This window comes from Letharia lupina (genome assembly GCF_014066315.1).
Source record: "Letharia lupina isolate WasteWater1 chromosome Unknown contig_6, whole genome shotgun sequence".
NCBI lineage: Eukaryota > Fungi > Ascomycota > Lecanoromycetes > Lecanorales > Parmeliaceae > Letharia > Letharia lupina.
Window position 1 is genome coordinate 767,151 of NW_023502975.1, and position 23,401 is coordinate 790,551.

Sequence of the window (23,401 nt, forward strand, 5' to 3'; positions counted from 1 at the left end):
CTACAACTTATCCCTTAGGAGCAACCTCCTAGGATAAATAGATAAGGGGTGTAGACCGCTGGCTTGCTTGAGGTTGGCGACAAGTGAGATGCGAAGGATGTTCGACCGGAAGGATGTTCGACCGGAAGTTTGTCAACGAGTCCCTCTTCAAAAACTTTTTTTAAGAGATAAGCGCAGAAGCAACTAGCACTATCCACCCTCTCTACTAGCCTCCCACTCCTCCTACCAGGCCCGCAACGCCAAAAAGAGGCTTCTTAAGAGTAAGAGAACCGAAAGCTAGAGGTAATACATAGAAGAGTGCGACAGCGACGAGAAGCTATAGAGACTCGATAAATAAATTAAAAGTAAATAGATTAAAACCTCTTCTTTTACTCTCGAACTAGTAAAATTAAATTCTATTATTATAATCGAAGTTGAAAAGAAGATAATATCTTTCAAAAATGCTTTTTCTTTCTTAAATAAGATAAAATAAATTAAATAATCTTAGAGAATATTATTATTTATTTATTCTATATTAAAGAAGTTTTTAATTATTATAATCTAAAAGATTTAATAAATAATATTTAATAAGTTTTTTAAATAAAATCGTAGATAAAAATAAATTAATCTTTTAAATTCTATAATTCGCTTTAAAATATATAAAAGTATAATTAATTAATATATATAAAGAAATAAGATAAAACTAAGCTTAAAAATCTTAAATTTATATATATAGTTAATTATAAATTTAAAGTTATTATATTTTCTAAATTAGATCGACTAAGTTATCGCGAGTAAATAAATTAATATTCGTAATTATTAAAAAAAAAAGATATATATTATTAATATATAAAATAACTTTTTTATTTTCTATTAAAATTTTAAGTTTTTTTTTTAATTATAGAATAAAATATAGGCTTTTAAATAAAAAAAGAATTTTTAAATTTAATCTTATAATTATTAAAGCGTAAGGAATTTAAATATCGCTTATTAAAGTTCGCTCGATAGCCGAATAGCTCTAATTAAAAAATAGATATATATTTTTTAATTTTAGAATAACTTTTTTATTTTTTATTAAATTTTAAGACTCTTTTTTTTTATTATAGAACGAAATGTAAGCTTTTAGAGAGAAAAAAATTCTTAAATTTAGTCTTATAATTATTAAAGCGCAAGGAATTCAAATATCGCTTATTAAAGTTCGCTTACTAAAGATCGCTTATCTATTTACTCGATAGCTCTAATTAAAAAAATAATTATAAATTAAATTCATAGACCTATACTCGTTAAAATATAATTAAAATATATATATCGATTTAGAATACTATTCGAAATACTTTTATTATTTAAAAATAATAATATTATAAAAGCTCGATAAGAATAATTATACTTAATCTAAATTACGTTAATAGATTTTTAAATTAAGAGAGGATTTTCCGAGATATAATCTCTTAAAATCTTCTAAAATCTATTTATTAGATAATTACGTGTGATATCTTTTAAAGTAATTTACTTTCTTAAATTATTAAGTAAAGTCGTAGGGCTGAAAGACTGTTCCCGCTTTAAATTATTTTATTGAATCACATTGCTAAACCTGTCTAGTGTGAGAGGCAACGCAGCAGTAGTCGAGACCTGATGTTATACATCGTAAACTTCGTAATGCGACCTGTGAGGTAAATCTGGCATGATAGCATTAGTCCGTTTCGAAGCAACCTGGGGTGACAGGCGCGAAAACGGTTTAAAGGAGTTGGCAAGCTCTAGTCTCCGCGCAGTATGGCAAGTTCGACTTTGTCCCATATGTCGAACGCTGCTCTCCCTATCTCGAGACATATTTGCGGTTTCTACGTTCCCTTTCTTTGCCGTCAGGACATCATCGCAATTTCATACAGTATTCCCTATTCCTCACCGCACGTTGCCATGTCTTTACCCCAGACTCTAGGATCATCTCCTGCAACATATTCATGTCATTGTTAATCATGATTCTAATCCACCACGACCTCTTCGTCTCGAAGACCCAATGAGGCTTTGTGATAGCGATGCTGAAATCTAGAAGCAGTCCACCCCCGTAATTTCGTTCTTGCACGTCTTGTGGATACACGCCAAATTTATGCATCTTGAGCAAATCCTTCCGCATCCTGATCAGGTTCTTTTCGTTGAGTGGACGGTCATCTTCTATGAGATCCTTGACGATTGCGCGAAATGGCTGTCTCTTAGATACTGACAGTTCTGAGTCGTCCTCGGGACGGTCCCATGCATAGACTTCAAAGCGTCGATCTAGCTCTTCCTCTCTTGCAGCTGGAATAGCTATATGGCCGTGACAGCGCACGGCGACCTTTCCGTTGACATCGCATTCTATAAGTCTGCCATAAGCACGACATTCATTGTAGAAAGGATCGGTCTGCAAGCGAATGGTCTCGATCGGTATTTTCTCTAGTTCTTTTTTGCTCATGCTGAATGTAGCAGAGTCCACATCATAGAATTTGAACTGTTGGTGGCATCAGCCTGGCCCGGACAGGAGCAAGATATTGCATCTACCACTTTCAAAGCATAACGCATACCGTCTATAATGACCTCAAAGACATGCGACTGCCCATCCTGCTCGTTGTCGCTAAGAAGACGAACGAATTGAATATCGACTGCTCTCTTGGAGAAGGGGTGAAGCTTGGGTCCGTCGCATTGTGGGAGCATCTTGGGAAGATCTCTGGACATAGTGACTGCGGCTTGACCTCCAGTAACGGGCTTGATATGATTGAGAACATTTGATAAATGTCAAGAATCGGGTGTCCATCATCACCGTTCGACCATACGGCTGTCACGGCCATGCGTGTTTCAGAAGGAACCAAAGTGCGCGGCAACAGAAATTCGGGGAGCAAAGTTTAAGTAGCTAATCGGAGGGGCTAGCGTCTGGGGTATTCTGCGCCGCGAGTGCCATGCTTCCGCTTCCGGAGCTTCCCGTAATCAAGGGGATAATCGGGATGTACATATTCTACAGGGTCTTTGCACACGGATGGCCCCCCTGTTGCAAGCACGCTCATTGACCAGATTTCCTGACTAAGTGGCCAGGACTGGTATGGCTGGCTATAAAAACTAGCAGAGGGGACGTCCATTGTGGAAAGACCCTGTAGATCACTTGGAACCGCTGATGGCGCGATATCTTAAGGCTTGGCGTCCTGTACTTTTTAAGACCTCCTGAGGGAATAATAGGCTTATGCTTGGACTCTCTCTAGGCAAACAAGGCGGAGATGCAGCGTGGGTAGAAAATAGAGGTGAGATGCGAAAATGCTTCCCAGCGTGTGATATTTTCTAGCCGCGCGGGAGGGAGAGGAGGGAGAGCAAGCTAGAAAACCCTCCCCTCATTGATGTGCGCAAGACTTATTATCACATGTCGCTACCCTCCATCTACTGAGTCGATCATTGGTATTAGTCGGCGCCAATTTGCACGAGGCGGTGTCTCAGAGATGATGAATCAATTAAACTTCCAAAAATATCTTTCAGCTCACGGTGGAGTTGACAGGGGTTGCCTAGCCAACAACACTAGTGGGCCTTGACCATGGTAGATATCTGGCCCTACACCAGTCATACATAGTAGTCATCCTTCTTCTACCCACACAATACCTAATCCACCTTATTCTTTGAAGATCCTACCCGGATTTCTTATAGTCTTAAAGAACGATTATACTTCTATTATTTATTATCTTTTAATTTAATTATATTATCAGTTATATCGAATTAATTATATTCGATATTCGATTTTTATTATATTTATAATAATTTAAAACTAGTCTCTTATTAATTAAAGCGTCTTAAATTTAAGTTATAAGAAGATTCTCGAAGTAAAATTATCGCCTTAAAGTATATTTTAAGCTCTATAAATCTACTTCTTATAGAAAACGTAGTCGATTAGATAGAGTCTTTATTAGAAATTAATACGCTTTTCGTTAAATCTTATATCAGCGAGTTATTAGATCGATTTCTCTCGCTCTTTAAAGAGCGCTTTTCTATTAAGTCTATCGAGATAATTTCGACTATCTTTTTAAAAGAACTCGAAAATTTATATTAAAATATTAAGAAGTTATTTACTTCGTACTACTAGTATATAATATAAATTATAAATTATTTTAACGCTCGTAATCGTTTTTCTAAAGACTTGTCTTTATTAATTCTTAAGTTATTAATACTAAACTTAATCTATAATATATTTCTTAAAGATTTATAAGATCTTAAGCTTCGACGTAAAGCTATTCGAGAGATTATTATTAAAATATCTTTATATTCGATATTTATATCTATAGAATAGATATATAAATTATAATTAATTATTAGAAAGATTAAGTATAAGAAGATTTAATTATAAAAGATTATATTCTATAAGAATATTATAAAGAGAAATATATTTATAACTTAGTTAAAATTTAGATAAACTTCTTATTTAGCGAGAAGTAATATAATTAAATAGAGAGTCTTATTATAATTTCTACTATCGTCTTTAAATTCTAAGTAAGCTTCTTAGTCTATAATCGAATCTAAATTAGTTATCTAGGGTATAAGTAATTTAGATCCTTAATCTATTTTAAAGAAGGATTATTATAAGTTTAGAGCTACGAAGACTATAGAAATTAAGACTATTATAAGTATTAGAAGTATTAATATATCTAGATTAATTTATAAATATAAAGAATATTATAAAGAGTTTAATATAAATTAGAGTATTAATTAGATATAATCGCGAAACTCTTATTATTTATTTAATAGTAGTTAATAGAGATTATCTAGTTAATAATATTAATAAATCTTAGTTATAGTAGATATCTAGCTCTATATTAATCGTATATAATAGAGTTATTCTTCTTTTACTTATACGATATTTAATTTATCTTATTCTTTAATAAGTATATACGAGCGAATTACTAATTTATATTTTAAAAGTATAAATTCTTATCGAATTATATCTCTAATTACTAAATTATACTTTTATATTAAATTTCATCTAAATATAAAATATAATTCGATAATTTATTATTACTTAGAATATAATTTAACGAGAGTCTTAAATAATAGCTTTTTAATATAAGAGAATTTAATAAAGATAATAATAGCGATAGACTTACTAAGCGTCTGATAATAATCGTCGACTTAATTATTAATAACGGTGATATTTACGCTACGTAACGAGGCGAGATTTAAGGCGGGATTTAACCCCCGAAGGTTACTCCGCCCCGCCCCGTTTCGAGATACCTCGCCCCGTTGCGCAGCGTGGTGATATTGTTAGGAATTATTCCTTCGGGGGCCTTACGGGGCTTACGGGACCCGAATAGGGGTGTCTGCAGCGTGAAGTGCTTTCTAGCCTAGCGATAACTCGAACTGGTAAAAATTTCGCCCACTCGGCTTTCGCCTGATGTTTTTAGACTGATAGAATTCTTATCAAATGCGCTCGGAGAAACTACCTTATTTCTATGATCGAATAAGCCAGATCGCGGATTATCTCCTTCGTAGCTGGTGGTAGTTTGAGGCCATATTAATAACTTACCAAATTATACCCCAAGCAATGGCAAATTACCGAATCATACCAAAAAGAAACCAATGTGCTCGACTCGATCTCGCGCCAAATGTCGTGAGACAGACTGGCCCGCCTATGCTTGAGCACTCACAAACAACATCAGCCGAAGATTGCCGGTATCTTAACGGAGGATCAGGCCGCAATCTCACCGTCACTGTTAAATGGTCTTCTTCACTTCTCCCTTCGGATGTCTCCTCATGTACACACACACACATTTGTACTCTTTCGGTGCGCTGGAACTTAGACAAAATAGCCCCCCCGGAGCAAACCGTCAAGTCGGATGGGTACCCTAAGTGTACCCGGATGTCATGCGGGGTTTTCACGTATCGAAACGAGGGACACGCGTGTTGCCATTCGAATCCCTTTGGTCGCTTGTAAGCTGAGTGTCTGAATTCAATGGTCATACGCATTTGCACTGAAGAGTCTGTGCATTACAATTAGACTTGAATTATCGTAAGCCACTGTGGAATATAGCTTTCTGAATATTGCCCTGCCCAACTACATGACAGAAACCCCATTATTGGCCCCACTGTCCATCTTTGGGCGTATTGTAAGAATGCAGCAGAGGCTATGCAAAGTGGAAAAAGACTCCTCAGCGAAGGACTTTGAGTATTCTGAACTTGGATAGAAGGAGGTCAGCACGCTCGGCACGGTCAGGAGCGCCAAGCGTTTAAGAAGAGTTTCGACTACGGCTACAGCCGAAAGATGAAGGTGTAAATCTTGTCGACGACAAGTCACCAAGTCTTACAGTACGGAGTAGTAGAGTAAGCATTTGGAGTCTGGCTACTGGCACTCAAGCCTGGAGGAGATGCGCTTCTTCTCCCACGCTTTCGACATTACACGTACTCAGCCTCAACGCTGCTGTAATGAATGCCTTTGAAAACCATCTCATACTTTGTCGACGCCGAATAGCTTGTCATCTCAATGCAGTAGTCGCAACGATAATATTTCTTACCGTCCTTCCCAACGCTTCGGTCAATAGTCAACTCGGGTATACATGACAGATCAGTCGTGAGTCGCACAAGTTCCTTGACACCTGCCAACGATTAACAGCGTCATCATGGCACAGCTCCATATAATACATACCATCATTTCTATACACTGGTGCGCCTTTCTCCTGAGGGTCTTCACACACGAAAATTCCAGAATTAAGTTGGGACGGTGGGCCATCAGAGACCAGAGAAGTTGTGTAGTACTTGAACCGCGCCGGCTTATCTTCTTTGACAGGGTCTCCCTGCACCAGTCTCAATATGCTGGAATCGGCAAGAGCAATAGAGCTAACCTTTTTGATATACCAGTGCATTGCTAAATTTTCGTGCTCAGCAGCGTATGGATCCCACGCTCTGCAAAAAAGTCAGTGTACTAGACAACAACGTAACCGGAAACAAACTTGTGGCTTTCAAGATGGCCAAGCGAAGCGTTGAATGTCATATGCGACTCCGACCCATAGTGCTTACGCGCTGACCTAGAGAGAACTTTGACCCTTTCAAGCCTCGGCGCTGCTTTTGCCAGACCTTTCATAAGAGCGCCACGGACGACCGCTGTCCAGCTATAAGATAGATATCAGCATTCTCAACTATCGAAGATCAGACAATGTCTACTTACCTGTTTGGCGGTACCAATATCTCAACTTTGGAGCCGACGGCCTGGCGCAAAGATTTTCGCAGGTAAGCACTCTCCCCAAAACCACCAACCAGGAGGACTGCTTTGACCTCCCGCTTAGTGGACTTTATTTGCCCAATAACAAGGGCAATGACTTCGTCGAGAACTGGGCTAAAAATTTGGACGATCTCCGAGCCGCTGAGGCTAAATTTCCCTCGCTTAACACCCTGCTGGGAATTGTCGACAAGCCCCGGCACTGTGGTCAGACACTTTAATTAAAATTCGTGTAGACTAGCCAGGAAGACCTTACCTGGGATTTGGAAAGATTCGCTGACATCTCCTGTAAATCTTCTCTTAATCTACATTCGTCAGGAAGCAGAACCCTTAGCCCTGGCAACAATATGTACGTACTAGCTCCTCAAATCTCTTTGAAGCCTAGGTATGTAAGCAGATGTCGCCTTACAGAGTAAGCGTACTCACCTCCTCAATAACATCGTCATCCCATCCCTCATTCTGTCCGAACTTGGCAATAAGGAACTGTTCGAAGATACGATTGAGGTAGGTACTTCCACAGAGGCCTCCATTTCCTCCGGCGGCTTCGTCGACCTTTAGTGACGGTGCAAGCCCAGACACGGTATATGATATCAAGTCCACAGTGCCACCACCAGCGTCGCAGAGAACAAACGTATCTCCTACTTTTACATCATGAGGATTCAGAGCATCAAGCGCATATGTTGCTGCTGCTTCCGGCTCAGATATGATCTGCAAAAGATCCCCTCGGCCCATTCCCGCTTTCTCTGCACACTCTCGAGTCGCAGCCTGCGCGGCAGGCGACCATACTGCGGGAGTTCTATTCCGATAGGACCCACATTAGAGATAACCTTGTGTAATTTTACGCACCGATTCACTTACGTTATGATATACTCGATGGCCGTTGAACGTAAAGCAGCCTCTGGTAATTTCAATTTCAGGAAAGTGTCTGTATGCTGACGAAGAGCCGTCAAATAATCAGTGACAAGCTTTTTCACATCCGTATTGTATCCAGGAGGCAAAGCAGCGCGAGCTGGAAAGCGCCTGGCTAGATCTGATATACCACTCCTCGAAGTTGTGTCGAGATCGAGTTTGAACCATTGATGCCGTGGGAGTTCATCGCTGATTTGAAAACCCCATTGGTATTCTTTGCCGTTGTAGCGTATCTCGCTGATTGAAACAGTCAACATAAAGACTTGGACAAGCCTCAAAGGTCTCTTACGTCGGGACCTTTTCACTTGTCCGACCCTCTAAGCCCTGAGATCCGGCAACGGGCCATTGGGTGATTGTGGTTTGGATGTCTGGCTTGGTACGTCAGTTACATAGCGACGATAACGAATTCACGTCTCGAATACTCGACGTGTCTGCGACCATGCCAGTCCTGAGTACGTGGTGCCCTGCCAGCATGTCAGTAGCAGAACGTGGGCTCAACGCATCAATGAAAGAGCCCTACAAAGTCTACAGCAACGACGATGGTACGGTCATTTGATGGGCCGTCCAGTGCTAACGATGAGAAGAACCCAGGTAGCTCACTCGTGGCCATATTGATTATAGTGACTGGATATCCCAGACGTAGATACTGTTAGGTCGGAGAAAGTCTGAAGAGGATTGAAGGAGGGAAGCTTTGTGGTGGGATCGTCGCAAGGCTGTGGGAGGCTATCTGTCGATTACGCTTATAACCAGACGGAGCCAGGTAGACCTGCATAACTATATAAGCATACAGGGTTGCATTATCAGTGACAAACACTTACTCTGCCCCCTATCGAGACGATGCGGATGGATACAAATGATCCTGGCTACAGCCTTCGCCCCCTAGTCTGTTGGACCAGACCTCGCCAAGTGTTACCTGATCAAGGCTCCTGCGTGTGCTGCGTGGTTCCGATCAGGCTATCTAACTCGATACCACGAATTTTGCAGTGACATTAGTCTCAATTCATTACCCGACGGGCAGCCGCCCTCTTCAACACGTGTGGCATTGGTGGAGATGAAGGAGGAGACTAGCGAAGCCCAAAAGCTTCTCTCTGCCGTCAAGGCGTTAATTGAGAGGACAATACACGGCCCTAATGGGACCATTCGTTCTACGCTCAGAGTTCAGCGAATTTGAGCAAAATCTAGGGCACAAAGCAGTAGCCACTAGATGCTCGACAAGCAAGAATCTGATTTATTGCGCCGCTCAAAATAATTTGAAAGCCATTCTGGTGCTCCAACAGTTTAGATGTACTGACGTGGGGGACATCCGCTGACAGCGAAAGAGCCAGTTACGCTCGGGAAAACCTCGATCCTTCAAACAATGCTTCGTTATACGCATTTAGAGAGGGTCAATGGCGCAATGCTTGAAGGGAAGAAATGATGGTGTGGACCCGGACGCAGTACACGAGGCTGAAATATATAGCGCGGTTCTAGCCCACGGATTCCCTCTCAGAATCAGGGCGCAATGCCGTTGTTGGCGTGCATAAGCTTCGCTTTAGCTTTACAGGAGCTCCTGAATCGGTCATGCTGCAGCCGAGCAGCGTGAAAGGAGTTTCTGTCTTCATGCGTTAACGTGGGGTTGAAGAGAATGTGCGAGAAAAGAGATGGTAAGCAAGCCCTGTCTGCTGCAGGATCTTGGGTAATATTATTCACGAATTTTACCCCGCCATGCAACCCAATCATTGCTCGCTTAAAACAATAGGAAGCCTTATCAAGAAGATACCAGAAAACCTCCCTGCGGCATGTCTACTTTCCGTATGGATTTCGCGATATAACCATTTACGTCGTGATTTCCAAACAGAATATATACCAAGAACCAGAACCCCGCCAGAAAAGAACATGATGTCGCAAAATACAGAGGATGTTCTAATGACGGACGTAGTGAGTCCTTTAACCATTTCGTTGTCATTGTGGAGAATCTGAAGTTCTGCACAGCAAGATAAGAGTAGCGATGCCAAAACAACTAGGTTTCCAACAAAGCGCCCATCACCACCGACTCCTTCTGGGCATGAGGAGCCTCAAGAGACGGAACGCTCAAAATATCCTTGCTCCAAGGCTGCCGAAAATATAGATGGCGAATTAGAAAACCAGCTCTCCGAAGCCCGTGAGGGTGCCAAAGATTTCGAGCATAGATTCAACGAAGCGCGGGACTTGAATACTAACCTCCAGGTAGCTTTTACTATAAGCCAAAACGAATCGATCGAGCTCAAGAAAAAGATTAAGACCCTCCAAAACGAATCGACAGAGCTCAAGAAAAAGTACAAGACCCTCCAAAACGGACACGATGTCATCCATGAGCAAAGGACGGCCCAGTTACTTTCTGACGTAGAAGGAAGAAGGAAACAAGCCGATTCGAACACGCAAATTGCGCTATTGAAGGTCCAAGAGCTCTCCGAAGAGCTTCAGAAGTGTAAAGATGAACTATTCAACCTCCAGCCTCCGAATCCAGTAGCCGACACACACATTAGCGCCGAATGGGACGCATTATGCTCAAGCATCACGACTTGGATTGACGACCAATCCGGCGGAGTCGAGGATCTTCGGACTCGATTCCGGGAGCTAAATTCAAACAAGAAGTGTAGTAAAGCTCTCGCCAAGTACTGGGGCGAAGACAGACAGCTCATTGCCAACCACTACTCCCAGAGCTCCAATATCCTTGATGAGATACTACGGTACAACATCCACTGTTTTCTAGAAGCCGAAGTCTTCGACGATCGTGTCTACATGGTGGGTCTTTCCACATCCGAGGCGAAACTCCTCCTCAAAATCGAACGAGAAATGGCCAAGTTGGAGCCACGACGAGGTAAGAAAGTATTCTCCCTCTCTTACTGGTCACAGTTTGCTACCCCAAGGTCCTCCCATTATGAATTAACACCCGCACGCTAGACCCCTCCTACATCGGGCTCTGGCGTTCAGAGGCTCTCGCCGCTCTGTCGTCCACGGCAGGCTTCAGCACATTCCTGGAAAAGGACACCCAAAAGATCCGCCAGGAAGCCAGCGAGATCCTCGAGCCGCTCCTCCAACGCCGAGCCCGCGGCGCCATGTCTGCTTTCGACCGCGACATCATCATGCCCGCGATCCGGCTCGCCAGCACACTGCGCCAATCAACCGCAAAGTACCACTTCGTCTTCCGCGTCGTCTCAAACAAACACGAGGAAAAGCCACCCGCGTTGCAAAAACCGGGGAACCGCTTGCTACTGTACAAGAGCGACCTGGAAGACATCGATGTGCTGGATGTGGGATCGAGGATCACGTTGAAGAAAGGAAGGAATTACGAGGAGGCGAGCGATGGGAGTATCGCGGAGAGTATTCTGGTTGTACACCCGGCGCTTTACCGCGAGACCCCGACCGAAAGGATCTTGGTGAGCAGACAGCTCGTTCTTGCCAAACTGTTGAAGCCGCCGCAGCGGAGGGGCCAAGCGAGAGATGTGGAGGAGAATAGGGGGTGGTTTGATAAGCTGGGCCTCAAGTTCACTTCGTAGATGCAATTGGTGAGCTTTGCGCGCTCTGTCGTACGAGCGAGCAAGGGCAGTACGACCCCGGGCAGCTTGGCAATCTTGGTACGTTTCGGGACAGGTAATGCGGTGATGTGCAAAGCATCCATGTGCGTTCAACGGAAAAAAATGAATAAAAAACGCTGTTGAGAAGTTCAAAAAGCTGAAAAAGCAAAAGCCATGATCAAGTTACATTGAGATCATGATACAGTGTGGTCCTGGAAGCTGTGGGTAGGAATCCCTATTTTTTTCATATGCTCGTAGAGCGGATATAGTTATTTTTTATAATTAAAGTTCAAGAATTTAAACGTAGTTTCTTATTAAACTTTAAACTTTAATTCTTTAAAAACTTATTATTAGCGAATTTTCTTAAAAATTTCGAATAAAAATCGCTATTAAAGTATATATATTTTAATTTTAATTTTCTATATAATAATTTAAATAATAATTTCTTTTTATTATTTTATTATTCTATTAATATTTAAAATCTTATTTTTAAGCTTTAATTTAAGTTTAAGTAAGAAGAAATAAATTTAATATTTCTTTATAAAGAGAGATAAATAAGTCTTTAACTTTTTTTTATAGATTTTAAAAATAAAAATAATCTAATTAAAGCAATATATAATCTTCTTCTAATTTTTATAGATAAGAAAATAATAATTTATTAAAGTTACTATTAAATTAAAAAGAAGTTACTTAAAGAATTTAAAAGTTATACTTCTTTAATTATAAGTTTTAAAGTACTTAATTAATTATTTATATACGCTTCTACTCGAATTATAAAGAGTAATTATAGATTATTATATAGATAATATATATTTATAAGAGAAATCTTTTCTAATCTCTTTAAGTTAGAATTAGAATCTTTATTTTTCTTTCTTTTACTATCTTTATAATATATTTTAAATTTTTTATTATATTTATATTTTAAACTTTTTAATTTCTATCTTAGACTTTTAATTTAATAATTTCTCTTATTTATTTTTAAAGAGTTAATTTATATAATTATATATTAGCGAGTAATATTAAAATAATATAGATACGATATTAATATAAGTAAGATAGATTAAGAATAATAAGACTATCGAACTATGTATGTGGAAAGAAGATATGATATAGTAGGAGATGTCTCCGCTAAGGCCCGCTAGGCTATAGGGCTGAGTAGTGTATTAAGGATACGCTCGTAATAAGTAAGTATTAATTTAGAAAATTTATTAAAATAATCTATCTAGCGATCGTTTTTATCTCTTTAAAGAATATTAATATAATTAATATATTACTAATTTTATCTTTTTTATTAAAATTTATCTCTTTTTTATTTACTTTAAATAGAATATTAAAATATATTTAATATTTTATTTTCTTTAACTATAAATGAAGCTATTTAAAATAATATTTAATATTCTATTTATATAAAGAAAATATATAAATTTAATCTTTTTTATATATATTTAAATAAAAGCGAAATTTTTAACTTTAATTAGATTTTAATAAAGAGATCTTTAATTTAATTTTAATCTTCTTTATTATACTAATATTCTTATTTATTTAAAAATCTTTAACTAATAATAACTTTAATATAATATTTATTTTCTATTCTTTTAATCTTTTATTATCTTTCGTACTTTTTAAGTATATTAAATTTAATATTATATTTTAATTAGCGAGCTCTATAATCTTTAAAGTTTATAATTTCTTTTCTTTTACTAAAATCTCTTTCGTCTTATATCTTTATTCTCTTCTCTCTCTTATCTTTTATTCTTTCTTCTAATATAGAAATTATTCTTTTTTCTCTCTTATCTTTTATTCTTTCTTCTAATATAGAAATTATTCTTTTTAATTATTATATATATATATCTTATAATTTTACTTCTAAAAATAATTTTATTTAAAAGAATTTATATTAAAAAGATCTTTATCTTTATCTTTAAAACGTATATATTCATTACTTTATATATTTCTATAACTCTTTTAAAATAATTATTTTAAATCGTTTTTAAATATCTTATATATATTTCTTAAGCTTCTTTTAATTTCTTCGATATATATTATATTATTATTACGTAGATTATTATTAATCTTATTATAAATTATAATATTATATTCTACGAGTAAAGGCCTATAAATTAAATTCATAATCATTTTTTTTAATCAGAGCTGTCGAGTAAATTTGGTGAGCGATCTTTGATGAGCGATATTTGAATTCCTTATACTTTAATAATTATAAGACTAAATTTAGAAATTCTTGTTTTATCTGAAAGCCCATGATTTGTTCTACAATTTAAAAAAAAATCTTAAAAATTTAATAGAAAATAAAAAAGTTATTCTATGTGTCAATAACGTACACCTATTGTTTTTTGATCAGGGCTATTCGGCTGTCGAGCGAACTTTGGTGAGCGATATTTGAATTCCTTGCGCTTTAATAATCATAAGACTAAATTAAGAATTTCTTTTTTTATCTGAAGGCCCACATCTCGTTCTATAATTTAAAAAAACAATCTCAAAGTTTTAATAGAAAACAAAAAAGTTATTCTATATGTTAATAACGTACACCTATTTTTTTGATGGTTGCGGACGTTTAATGATTACGAATGCTAATTTATTTACCCGCGATGACTCAGCCGATCTAATCAAAGAGCGTAGTAACTCTAAATTTATAATTGGCTATATATATAAATTCAAGGTTTTCAAGCTCAGCCCTATCTTATTCTATTATATATACTAATTTTATCTTATTAAATATAACTTTTTAAATAATTATAATAATTATAAATAATATTTTATATTTTATAATTATTTTTACTCTAATTTTTCTTAATATAAATTTTTTATTTAAACTTTCTATTAATATAAAGATTTAAAATTTAAATACTCTTCTTAGATTTTATAATTATAATTTCTAAATCGATAATAACTTTTATATTAAATTTTCTTAAATTGTAAATAATATATATTAATTTATACTTCTTAAAGACGAAAGTTATCTTATATATCTTTACTTATTTAAAATAAATCTTATAAATCTCTTTAAGAACTTTATAGTTGTATTTATTAACTTTTTATATATTAATAGATAAATACTATTTAGAAAACTCTTAATCTATAATTAAACTTTAATTTTAAAGTATTTTTTAATAAATAATACGTTAAAGAATAGAATTAAAATCGATAATATTAAAAATATCTAATCTCTATAGAGTATTAATTTTCGTAAACTTTATCGCGTTAATTTTTCTTTCTAATATAATAAATATAGCTCTATCTCTTAAAAAACTCTCGATTTATCTTACTAATAAATTTAACTTTTTTTCTCTAAAATTATAAAGTAATCTCTAGTAGAAGATATTATTAAAGCTTTTTATAATATTAAGAGATAAAAAATTAGTAATATTATCTCTACTATAGTCTTAAATTATATATATTATTTTAATTATTATTTCTAGCGTTATGTTACGAGCGTATTCTTAATATACTACTTAGCTCTATAATCTAATATCTTAACGAAGGCTTTCTCTATTATATTATATCTTCTTCTCATATATATAATTCGATAGCCTTATTATTCTATTCTATCTCACTTATATAATATATCTCTATACTAGTCCTAATATTATAATAAAGCTTCTTCGTATATTTTCCGGCGAAGGATTTAACGGGTTTTTCACTTTCTACTCGAAGTAAGCGACCGAGTCTAATAAAGAAAACGCTGGGTATTTCTATCATATAGAAACATATATTTAAATCATTAGATATCTATATTACTTAAAAGAATCTATATTAAATAATCTATATTATTAACGATAGCTTAATCTATTAAAGAACGAGTCCTCTATATTAAAAATAAGATATTCTTTTTCGCTCGTTCGCCTTCGTAATAACTCTATAATTATGAAATAAATTCTCTAGATAAAGTAATACTATTCGATAAAGTTATATTTAAAGTATTTAGAATATTAACGACGATTTAATTAATTAAGAAACGAGTGTTATAGACTCTCGTAAAGAAGTACTATTTCGAAAGTTATAGTTAAAATTTAACACTCGATATAGAGATCTATTATCTTTCTCAACTCGTATACGCCTTTATAATACCAGAATTTTAAAGACCTCTTCGTTTTAATTCGTATTTTATCTATATTTAATATATTATAAATTTCGACTTAAATCTACTTATATTAATATTAAGATATATATCTTTATATCGTCGATTATCTATATATCGCGATTATCTCTATCTTATATATAACGATCTATATAGAAGATATTTATCTTCTAACTCGCTATTACTTCGTATATTATATATATAGTAATCTCTATCTACTAAGAATCTTTATTAGCGTTATTATAGAATATCGAGTTAGCTAAAGAGAAATTAGACTTAAAAATCCGAGATATAGGATTAAAATCCGTTTAATATCTTAGTCGCTTCTTCTTCGTAGAAGATATTAGAATAGTAGAGAGAGATATAAGCCTAAAACTCGACTAACATCTCCGCCTTTTCACCTCCGTCCCTATCTTTACTTATATTACGAGATTTTTAAGTATTAAGAGTATATCGATTAATCTCGTTATAGTTAGTTAGATAATTACTTAATCTAAGACTATTAAATTTATCTATATTTAACGATATTAATAGATTTAAATTTAAGAACTAGAAAATAAAAATTATAAATAAACTTAGTCTTAATAAAGATTACTACTCTATCGACGCTTTTTAGATAAATTATATTATATCGCGTTTTAAAGAAAACGCTATTAAGTATATAATATCTAGATATTAAAAGATTATAAAAAATCTTTATCTTCTAATCGACAATCTTCTAGATTAACTAAGTAATCTTTATAAGACTCTATTAAATATTATTTAATAAAGAAATATTTATAATTATTTAATCTTTAGAAGATATAATAATTAGTTATTTTTAAATATTATATAGAGTTTATAAAATATATCGCGTATATATAGAAGTATAGCGATAAAGAATATTAGATTAATATTATTTAGCTAGATCTTATAATCGACTTAAGAGATAAAGTAAACCTTCGTCTTTAAAACGAATACGCTATATATAAAAGAAAGTGAATATTATTAGATCTAAAGAAATATCTTATTATATTAGAATATCGTAATCTAATATATATCGAACGGTTGACAGATAAGAAAGTAAAGGTATTTACTAAATAGTATACTAAGGCGAGACTCGAAGATATAAGTAAATCGCGTAGTAAATATACTATTATTTCTCGTCTTAATCTAGAGAAATATAGGCGATAGATCGAACGTATTAGATCTATAAACGATAGACTATATAAATATATTAGATCTATAAATAATATAATTATAAAAATATAATAAATATAATTAAAGACGTAATAGCTCTATAAATATAGTCGAAATTAGTATAAATACCAACAAATCCTCGAATATTATATTTTTAAATGAATTAAAATCATTTAATATCTTTAGAATAACCTTATTTTTTATATTCGTAAACTAATTTCTCGAGTCTATATTATTAAATAATTATCTTATATTAGATCTATTAATTAGACTCCTCTTATTATTATATACGTGAAAGTCTTTCGAAGCTATAATGCGTTATCTATAAACCTTACTATCGCCGTCGATAATCTTTATCGATATTAATTATATAGTATTCTATAAAGAAACTTATATCGAAATAATTTGATATTAATTTATAGTTTAGCGCTTGCGACTCGATTCGATTCGAGACTCTTTTATTAATTATATCGTATTATTTCATTAATATTCTTTACGCTAAAATATTAACTTAAGAGTTATTATAAATTACTAAAATAATTATAATTATTACTTATTTGTTCTTTTATTAATTTTCTTTAAATTAAACTCTTTATACTCGCTATATCTCTAGCTAGCGATGAGATTAATATAAGAGTTTATATAAAGTCTATTATTACTACTATCGCTATTAAAAAAGAATATTATATTAAAAGTCTTAAATATTAAAAGTTCTTTATTTTTATAAATTTTTAGCGAGTTTAATACGTATATAATATATATAATAAAATTATTTAATTTTTTTAAAGGTCTATAATAAGTAAGCTAAATAAGAGAAGAATTTAGAGAATCTTACTAATACGTAGATAAGATATAATTATATCTCTAAGATCTTAATTCTCTTTAATTAAAGTCTATATGAATTATAAATATTTAAAGATATAAGATAAGTAATAGATCTATATCTTCGGTCTATTAGCTATAGAGACTATAGCTATTTAAGAGAGAGAGATAGTATTACGAGCGTATCCTTAATATATTACTTAGTCCTATAGCCTAGTACCTTAACGAAGATATTTCCTATTATATTATACCTTCTTTCCATATACATAGTTCGATAGCCTTATTATTCTATTCTATCTTATCTATATAATATATCTCTATGCTAATTCTAATACGTTACGCCGTTATTTCTATAGATCTCTTTCTTTTTATCTTTATTTATTCTAAAAAAAGAAGATTATTATTTTCTCCGTAATCGCTTAAATATTTAACTATTACTATCTTAAATATCTTTTCTAACATATTTAATAAAATTATCTTTCTTTAACTTTTTTAATATTATTATATTAATTTTCTTAAACTTTTAAAAATAATATTCTCTTTTTAGATAGATTTAAAAGAGATAAATAAACTATAGTAATAGTTTTCTTATTACTATTTATAGAAATTAACTCGATATTTTATTAATTTTTAAGACTCTATTAAATTTTATTTAAAAGATAATTTATAATATCTCTCTTTACGTAAGAGTATTATTTATCTACTTTAAAAAGAGATATAATTTTCTAATAATATTAAATAATTTTATCTAAGATAATTAAAAAAAAAATTACTTATAATTTTATAATTTTATTCTTAAATATAATTATTAAATTTTTATCTAATTTCTTAAAAGAAGAAAGTTAAGAGAGAAATCTTAATTTTATATTATTATTATTTACTTATTTTAATTTTTTTTTTTAATAATTATAAAACTTTATAAATTTTATTTCTAAAGTTAATAATCTTCGCTCTTTATAGAATCTTATCTTAATCTTTTCGTATTGTAGTTTTTTTTTAATTATTAGCGCTATAATTCGCTTAATATCTATTTATTAATATTTTTATCTTTTTAATAATAATAAGTTTAGATCTATGAATTAAATTTATAAGAAGTAATTAATTTTTAAATCTGATTTTCCAGATTGAATTCGACTCTCGAAGAGTGAAAATATTTTAATTTAAGATTTACTTAGAACTATAAGATCGAATTTAATAATTTCTAAATTATTTAAAAGCGTAAATTACGCTCTATAATTTAAAAAAAATTTAAAATTTTAATAGAAAAAAGAGAAGTTATATAAATAATAAGTTTTTAAAAATTAATTAACTTTATATTAATGTAAATTTAATTAATAAGAAGTTAATTTTAATATTAATAATAGTTCTTTTATATTTATTATTATTATCATTAATTTTAATATTTATAAAATTTCTATTAATATTTCGAATTTTACGAATTTTACGATTTTTTAATAAGAGAGATTTATAGATTCGAATCGAGAACGAAGCGAAATAGTTTCGAATTTTATTAAAATTATTATTACTCGACTATCTAAGCTTATATAAAAGAATATTCTTAATAGAGTAAATAACTTTTTAATAAGCGATATTTAAATTCTTTATCTTAAAACATTTATAAGATTAAATTTAATAATTCTTTTTTTATCTAAAAGCTTATTTTACTATAAGAGCGTAGTTTACTAACGATTAGCTAGTAAACATAGACTATAAAAGATATAGAGTCGTTATGGGATTTAGTAGTATACTTGATAGTAAAACTAATTTCTAAGAAATATTAAAACTTCGAGATATACGAAGTAAATCTATATTCGTTAAGTCTCTAAGTATATAAGATATATTATTAAAACTAAATTTTAAAAGAAATCTTAACGTAATATATATAATATTAAAGTCTTAATATAAGTAGCGCTAAGGTCTATAATAATATTAGATTTAATAATTATCTTTTCTTCTAGATTTTAATTCTTAGATATTTAAGTAAATAGAATATTTATTAAAAAATCTTTAAATTCTAATAGAGAAATAAGGGAAAAGAGTTAATCTATTACGATATCGTTTTAATAATATAATAAAATTAATTATTACGCGCCGTAGACGCGCTATTAATATATTATATAATAATATTAATACTACTCTCGAGAATAATATCGCTTCTATAATATTAATCGATAATAATTTATAATAAGTTAATACGCTTAGTATTAGCGTTTTTATAGCGCTAGTTAATAGTCTCTATAGCGAATAAATATTTAATTTAAAAATTTATAATAAAATTTTAAAACTTTAATAAATAAAAAAAGATAGAAAGTTTCTCTATAGACGATATTATTTCTATAGCGTATTGGGCTAATAGCGAAGTAACGTAGTAATAATCTTTATTATAAGTATTCGAAGAAAGTAATTAATAGAGTAACGCATCTACGATAATATCTTTAATTATTAATTAATAATAATAATAGAATAATAATAATAGCTAGATAACGCGGTCTTATAAATAATAGCGAAATATTATCGCGTTATTAATATCTACGTTATTAGATATTATTTACTAATATTAGCGCTACGATAAAGAATATAAAAACTCTCTTCGAATTATTTATTTTTATTCTTTATAACTTTTAACGCCTTTTTTATAAGTATTTATTCTAGCGTTATAATATCGATATTAATATTAATATAAATATAATATATCTTATTATACTAGTAATCTATCTCTTTTTACTATAAGTATTATATTATTATTAATTACGTTAATATATAGACTAATAATTTTATAATATTTCTTTTTAATAATAATAATAACTTTAATAATAAGTATATAGTCGTCTTATAGACGTAACTATTAATTCTTAACTATTTTTACTATTATCGCTTTATATATATAATTACTAATAAGTTCTAATATCTAATTTACTATATAGAACTTACTTTTATTAAGATAACGATTTATATATTTAAAATAAATCTCTCTCTTATAATAATTATAAGATTAGAAAACGTAGTATTAATCGCTATATTAATTTTTTTTTATATCTTTAAATATAGCTAAGAAAATCGATATAGCGCTATCACCGCGTTAGATAATCTTAGTTAATATCTTATTAATAAGTTAAGTTTAATAAGAAGATTATTTAATAGTGTAAATTATAGAGATATATAATAGCGATAGCTTTGATTATCTCTATTATAATTATAGATTTTTAAAATTAATTTATAATAATAAATAAGCGTATAGCGAAGTTAAAGAAAATAAATAAATTATTAAAAAAAAAGTTTAAGAGCCTTTATTAATATATAACGAACGTCGATAAATATTAACTTAATAATTATATTTTAATTATCTTCTTATTAAAATAATAGATTAATAAACTTAATTTAGAATTTAATAATAAGATAATAAAGAATATTTAAATAGCGATCTTTTTTTAGTAATAGCGCTAGCGTAAGACCTCTAGATAGTTCTTTAATAATTTATTTTAAATAAAAATATATCTATATTAATAGTATATATCTTAATATAATATATCTTCTCTATAGTAGAGTTTAGTAGATAGCTAAATAATATAATTATTTAATTAATTTATATCTTAATAATAATAAATATAGAGAAATATATATATAGTATAAGTATTATCTAGAAATATATCTAATTTAATCGATATTTATATCTTATTTTATCGCGTTTACTTATTTATTATTAATTTATATAATTAAATAAGCTCTTTAATAATAAGAGACTTATTATTATCTATTACTTAATATTTATACTTATTATTTATTTATTTATAGACTTAAATTAGCTTATTAATATTAATAAATTTATTATCTAATAATTATTAATTATACTCTTTATCTTAATTAATCTATTTAACTTTATATTAAACGCCTTTCTTATATTTAATCTTATTAATAATTTCTTCGATTTTTTAAAGCTTATTATTATTAATAAGCTTAAAAGTTTATATAAAGATATTTACTACGTTATTATAATCGCGATTATAATAAAATTTAAATAATAATATATAAAAGATATTATAAATTTTATATATCGAGAGTAAAAGTAGATAATATATTTATACTTCTATCTTATCTATAATTCGAAATAATTTTATAAATTTATAAAATAACTTCTTATTTAAACGTTTCTACTTTAAATTCTTAATTATTAATATTATTAAATTATCTATCTTATAGCTTTAAGACTAATATATTTTATTATAATACTTAAACTAAGTCGTAATAGCGCTACGAAAGCGCTTTACTATCTTATTTCTTAATATTTATAACTTCTTTATTCTATTATTTATAGCGAATATCTCTCTCTCGATAAAGTTATTTTTAATCTCTTAACGAATTTTAGAATAATATTTATATATTAGAAAGAATAATATCGTTTTAATAGAGAAATATTAACTATTTATATAAGCGAACTCTATTATTAATAATTATTTTATTTAAACGTTTTACTTATTATTAGCGAATACGCGTAAGAAATATTTTAGTATCTAATTTTAATACTTAATCTATCTATCGATTTATAAATAAAAGATAATATTTAAATATCGCTTAATTTTAAAATAAAAGTAAATAATAAATTAGAAGCTATTAATAAATATAGAGTCTCTATTATTAATAATATCGTTTAATATATTATAGCGATATATTATTTTAAAATAAAATATTTTCGCTAGCTAAGCGATATCGATTATAATAGATATAGAAATATATCTTATTATTTTTATAAATCGATTTATTATAATTAGAATAATATCGTAAATAATATTCTTATATTTACTCGCTAATAAGCTAATAATAAAGTTTATAGAAATTTCTTTTTATAGCTTAATAATAATAAAAAGTAAACTTAATTCGCTATAGAGGCGATATCGCGAAGTCTTAATTCGCTAATAAATATTATACGTTTTAATATAGTTAATAACTTACTTTAAGCTCTTATTTTAATAATATTTATAAATAAGTAACTTATATATTTTTATAGCGCTAAAATATTTTAATAATAAATTATTATAATATTTACTAATAAGCTCTTTTTTTAAGATTTTATCTTTAGAAATATAAAGGCGATTATTATATTTTAATAATCTCTTAAAGTTTAAAATCTATACTTAATTATATATACGATACTTAATCGCTAATTTATTAATATTAATTCGAAAAGAGTTTATTTAATTATTATAGACTTATAGATCTCGAATTAATATTTTTATTAGTCTTTAAAATATATTATAAGTAATCTCTTATATAATTTTAAATTCTCTTCTAGAAATAATTATTTAAATATCGATAATACGGAATATAGATATTATCGCTACTATAATCTTTTTATTTCTTTATAATTACTTATCGCTAATTTAAAATATAAATTTATTCTATAGTATTAATAGTAGTTTAATATTTAATAATAAAGTTCTTTTATAATTAAAGCGTCGCGATAGCGAGTTAATAGAATTTAATTTATCTATTTAATAAAAAATCTTAAAATTATAAATAGTTAACTTTAGCGCTTAACGAATTTATCTAAAGTTTAATTTCTTCTATTTTATAAAGTCTTTAAAATTATTATAATTTATTAGAATTTTAATATAAAATATATTATTTTTTAGATAATAATATTATTACTTTATAGACGCTATAATAACGAATAGC

The 23,401-nt window shown here is 30.4% G+C and overlaps 3 protein-coding genes across 3 annotated transcripts; 1 reads left to right on the plus strand and 2 right to left on the minus strand.

Moving 5' to 3' along the window:
- Positions 1-1,846: 1,846 nt before the first annotated feature.
- HO133_009128 (uncharacterized protein) lies at positions 1,847-2,685 on the minus strand (the record flags this gene model as incomplete). The annotated part of the gene is made up of 2 exons (XM_037299989.1): positions 1,847-2,461; positions 2,512-2,685. The coding sequence occupies 2 exons, from the start codon at positions 2,683-2,685 to the stop codon at positions 1,847-1,849; spliced, it is 789 nt and encodes a 262-aa protein (XP_037154815.1).
- A 3,684-nt stretch (positions 2,686-6,369) lies between these two features.
- Positions 6,370-8,708, minus strand: HO133_009129 (uncharacterized protein; the record flags this gene model as incomplete). The annotated part of the gene is made up of 11 exons (XM_037299990.1): positions 6,370-6,569; positions 6,620-6,876; positions 6,924-7,082; positions 7,139-7,391; positions 7,446-7,494; positions 7,547-7,570; positions 7,616-7,985; positions 8,048-8,335; positions 8,388-8,470; positions 8,521-8,562; positions 8,619-8,708. 11 exons carry the CDS (start codon positions 8,706-8,708, stop codon positions 6,370-6,372), a joined length of 1,815 nt encoding a protein of 604 aa, XP_037154816.1.
- A 1,265-nt stretch (positions 8,709-9,973) lies between these two features.
- Positions 9,974-11,616, plus strand: HO133_009130 (uncharacterized protein; the record flags this gene model as incomplete). The annotated part of the gene is made up of 3 exons (XM_037299991.1): positions 9,974-10,015; positions 10,070-10,937; positions 11,021-11,616. The coding sequence occupies 3 exons, from the start codon at positions 9,974-9,976 to the stop codon at positions 11,614-11,616; spliced, it is 1,506 nt and encodes a 501-aa protein (XP_037154817.1).
- Positions 11,617-23,401: the final 11,785 nt, after the last annotated feature.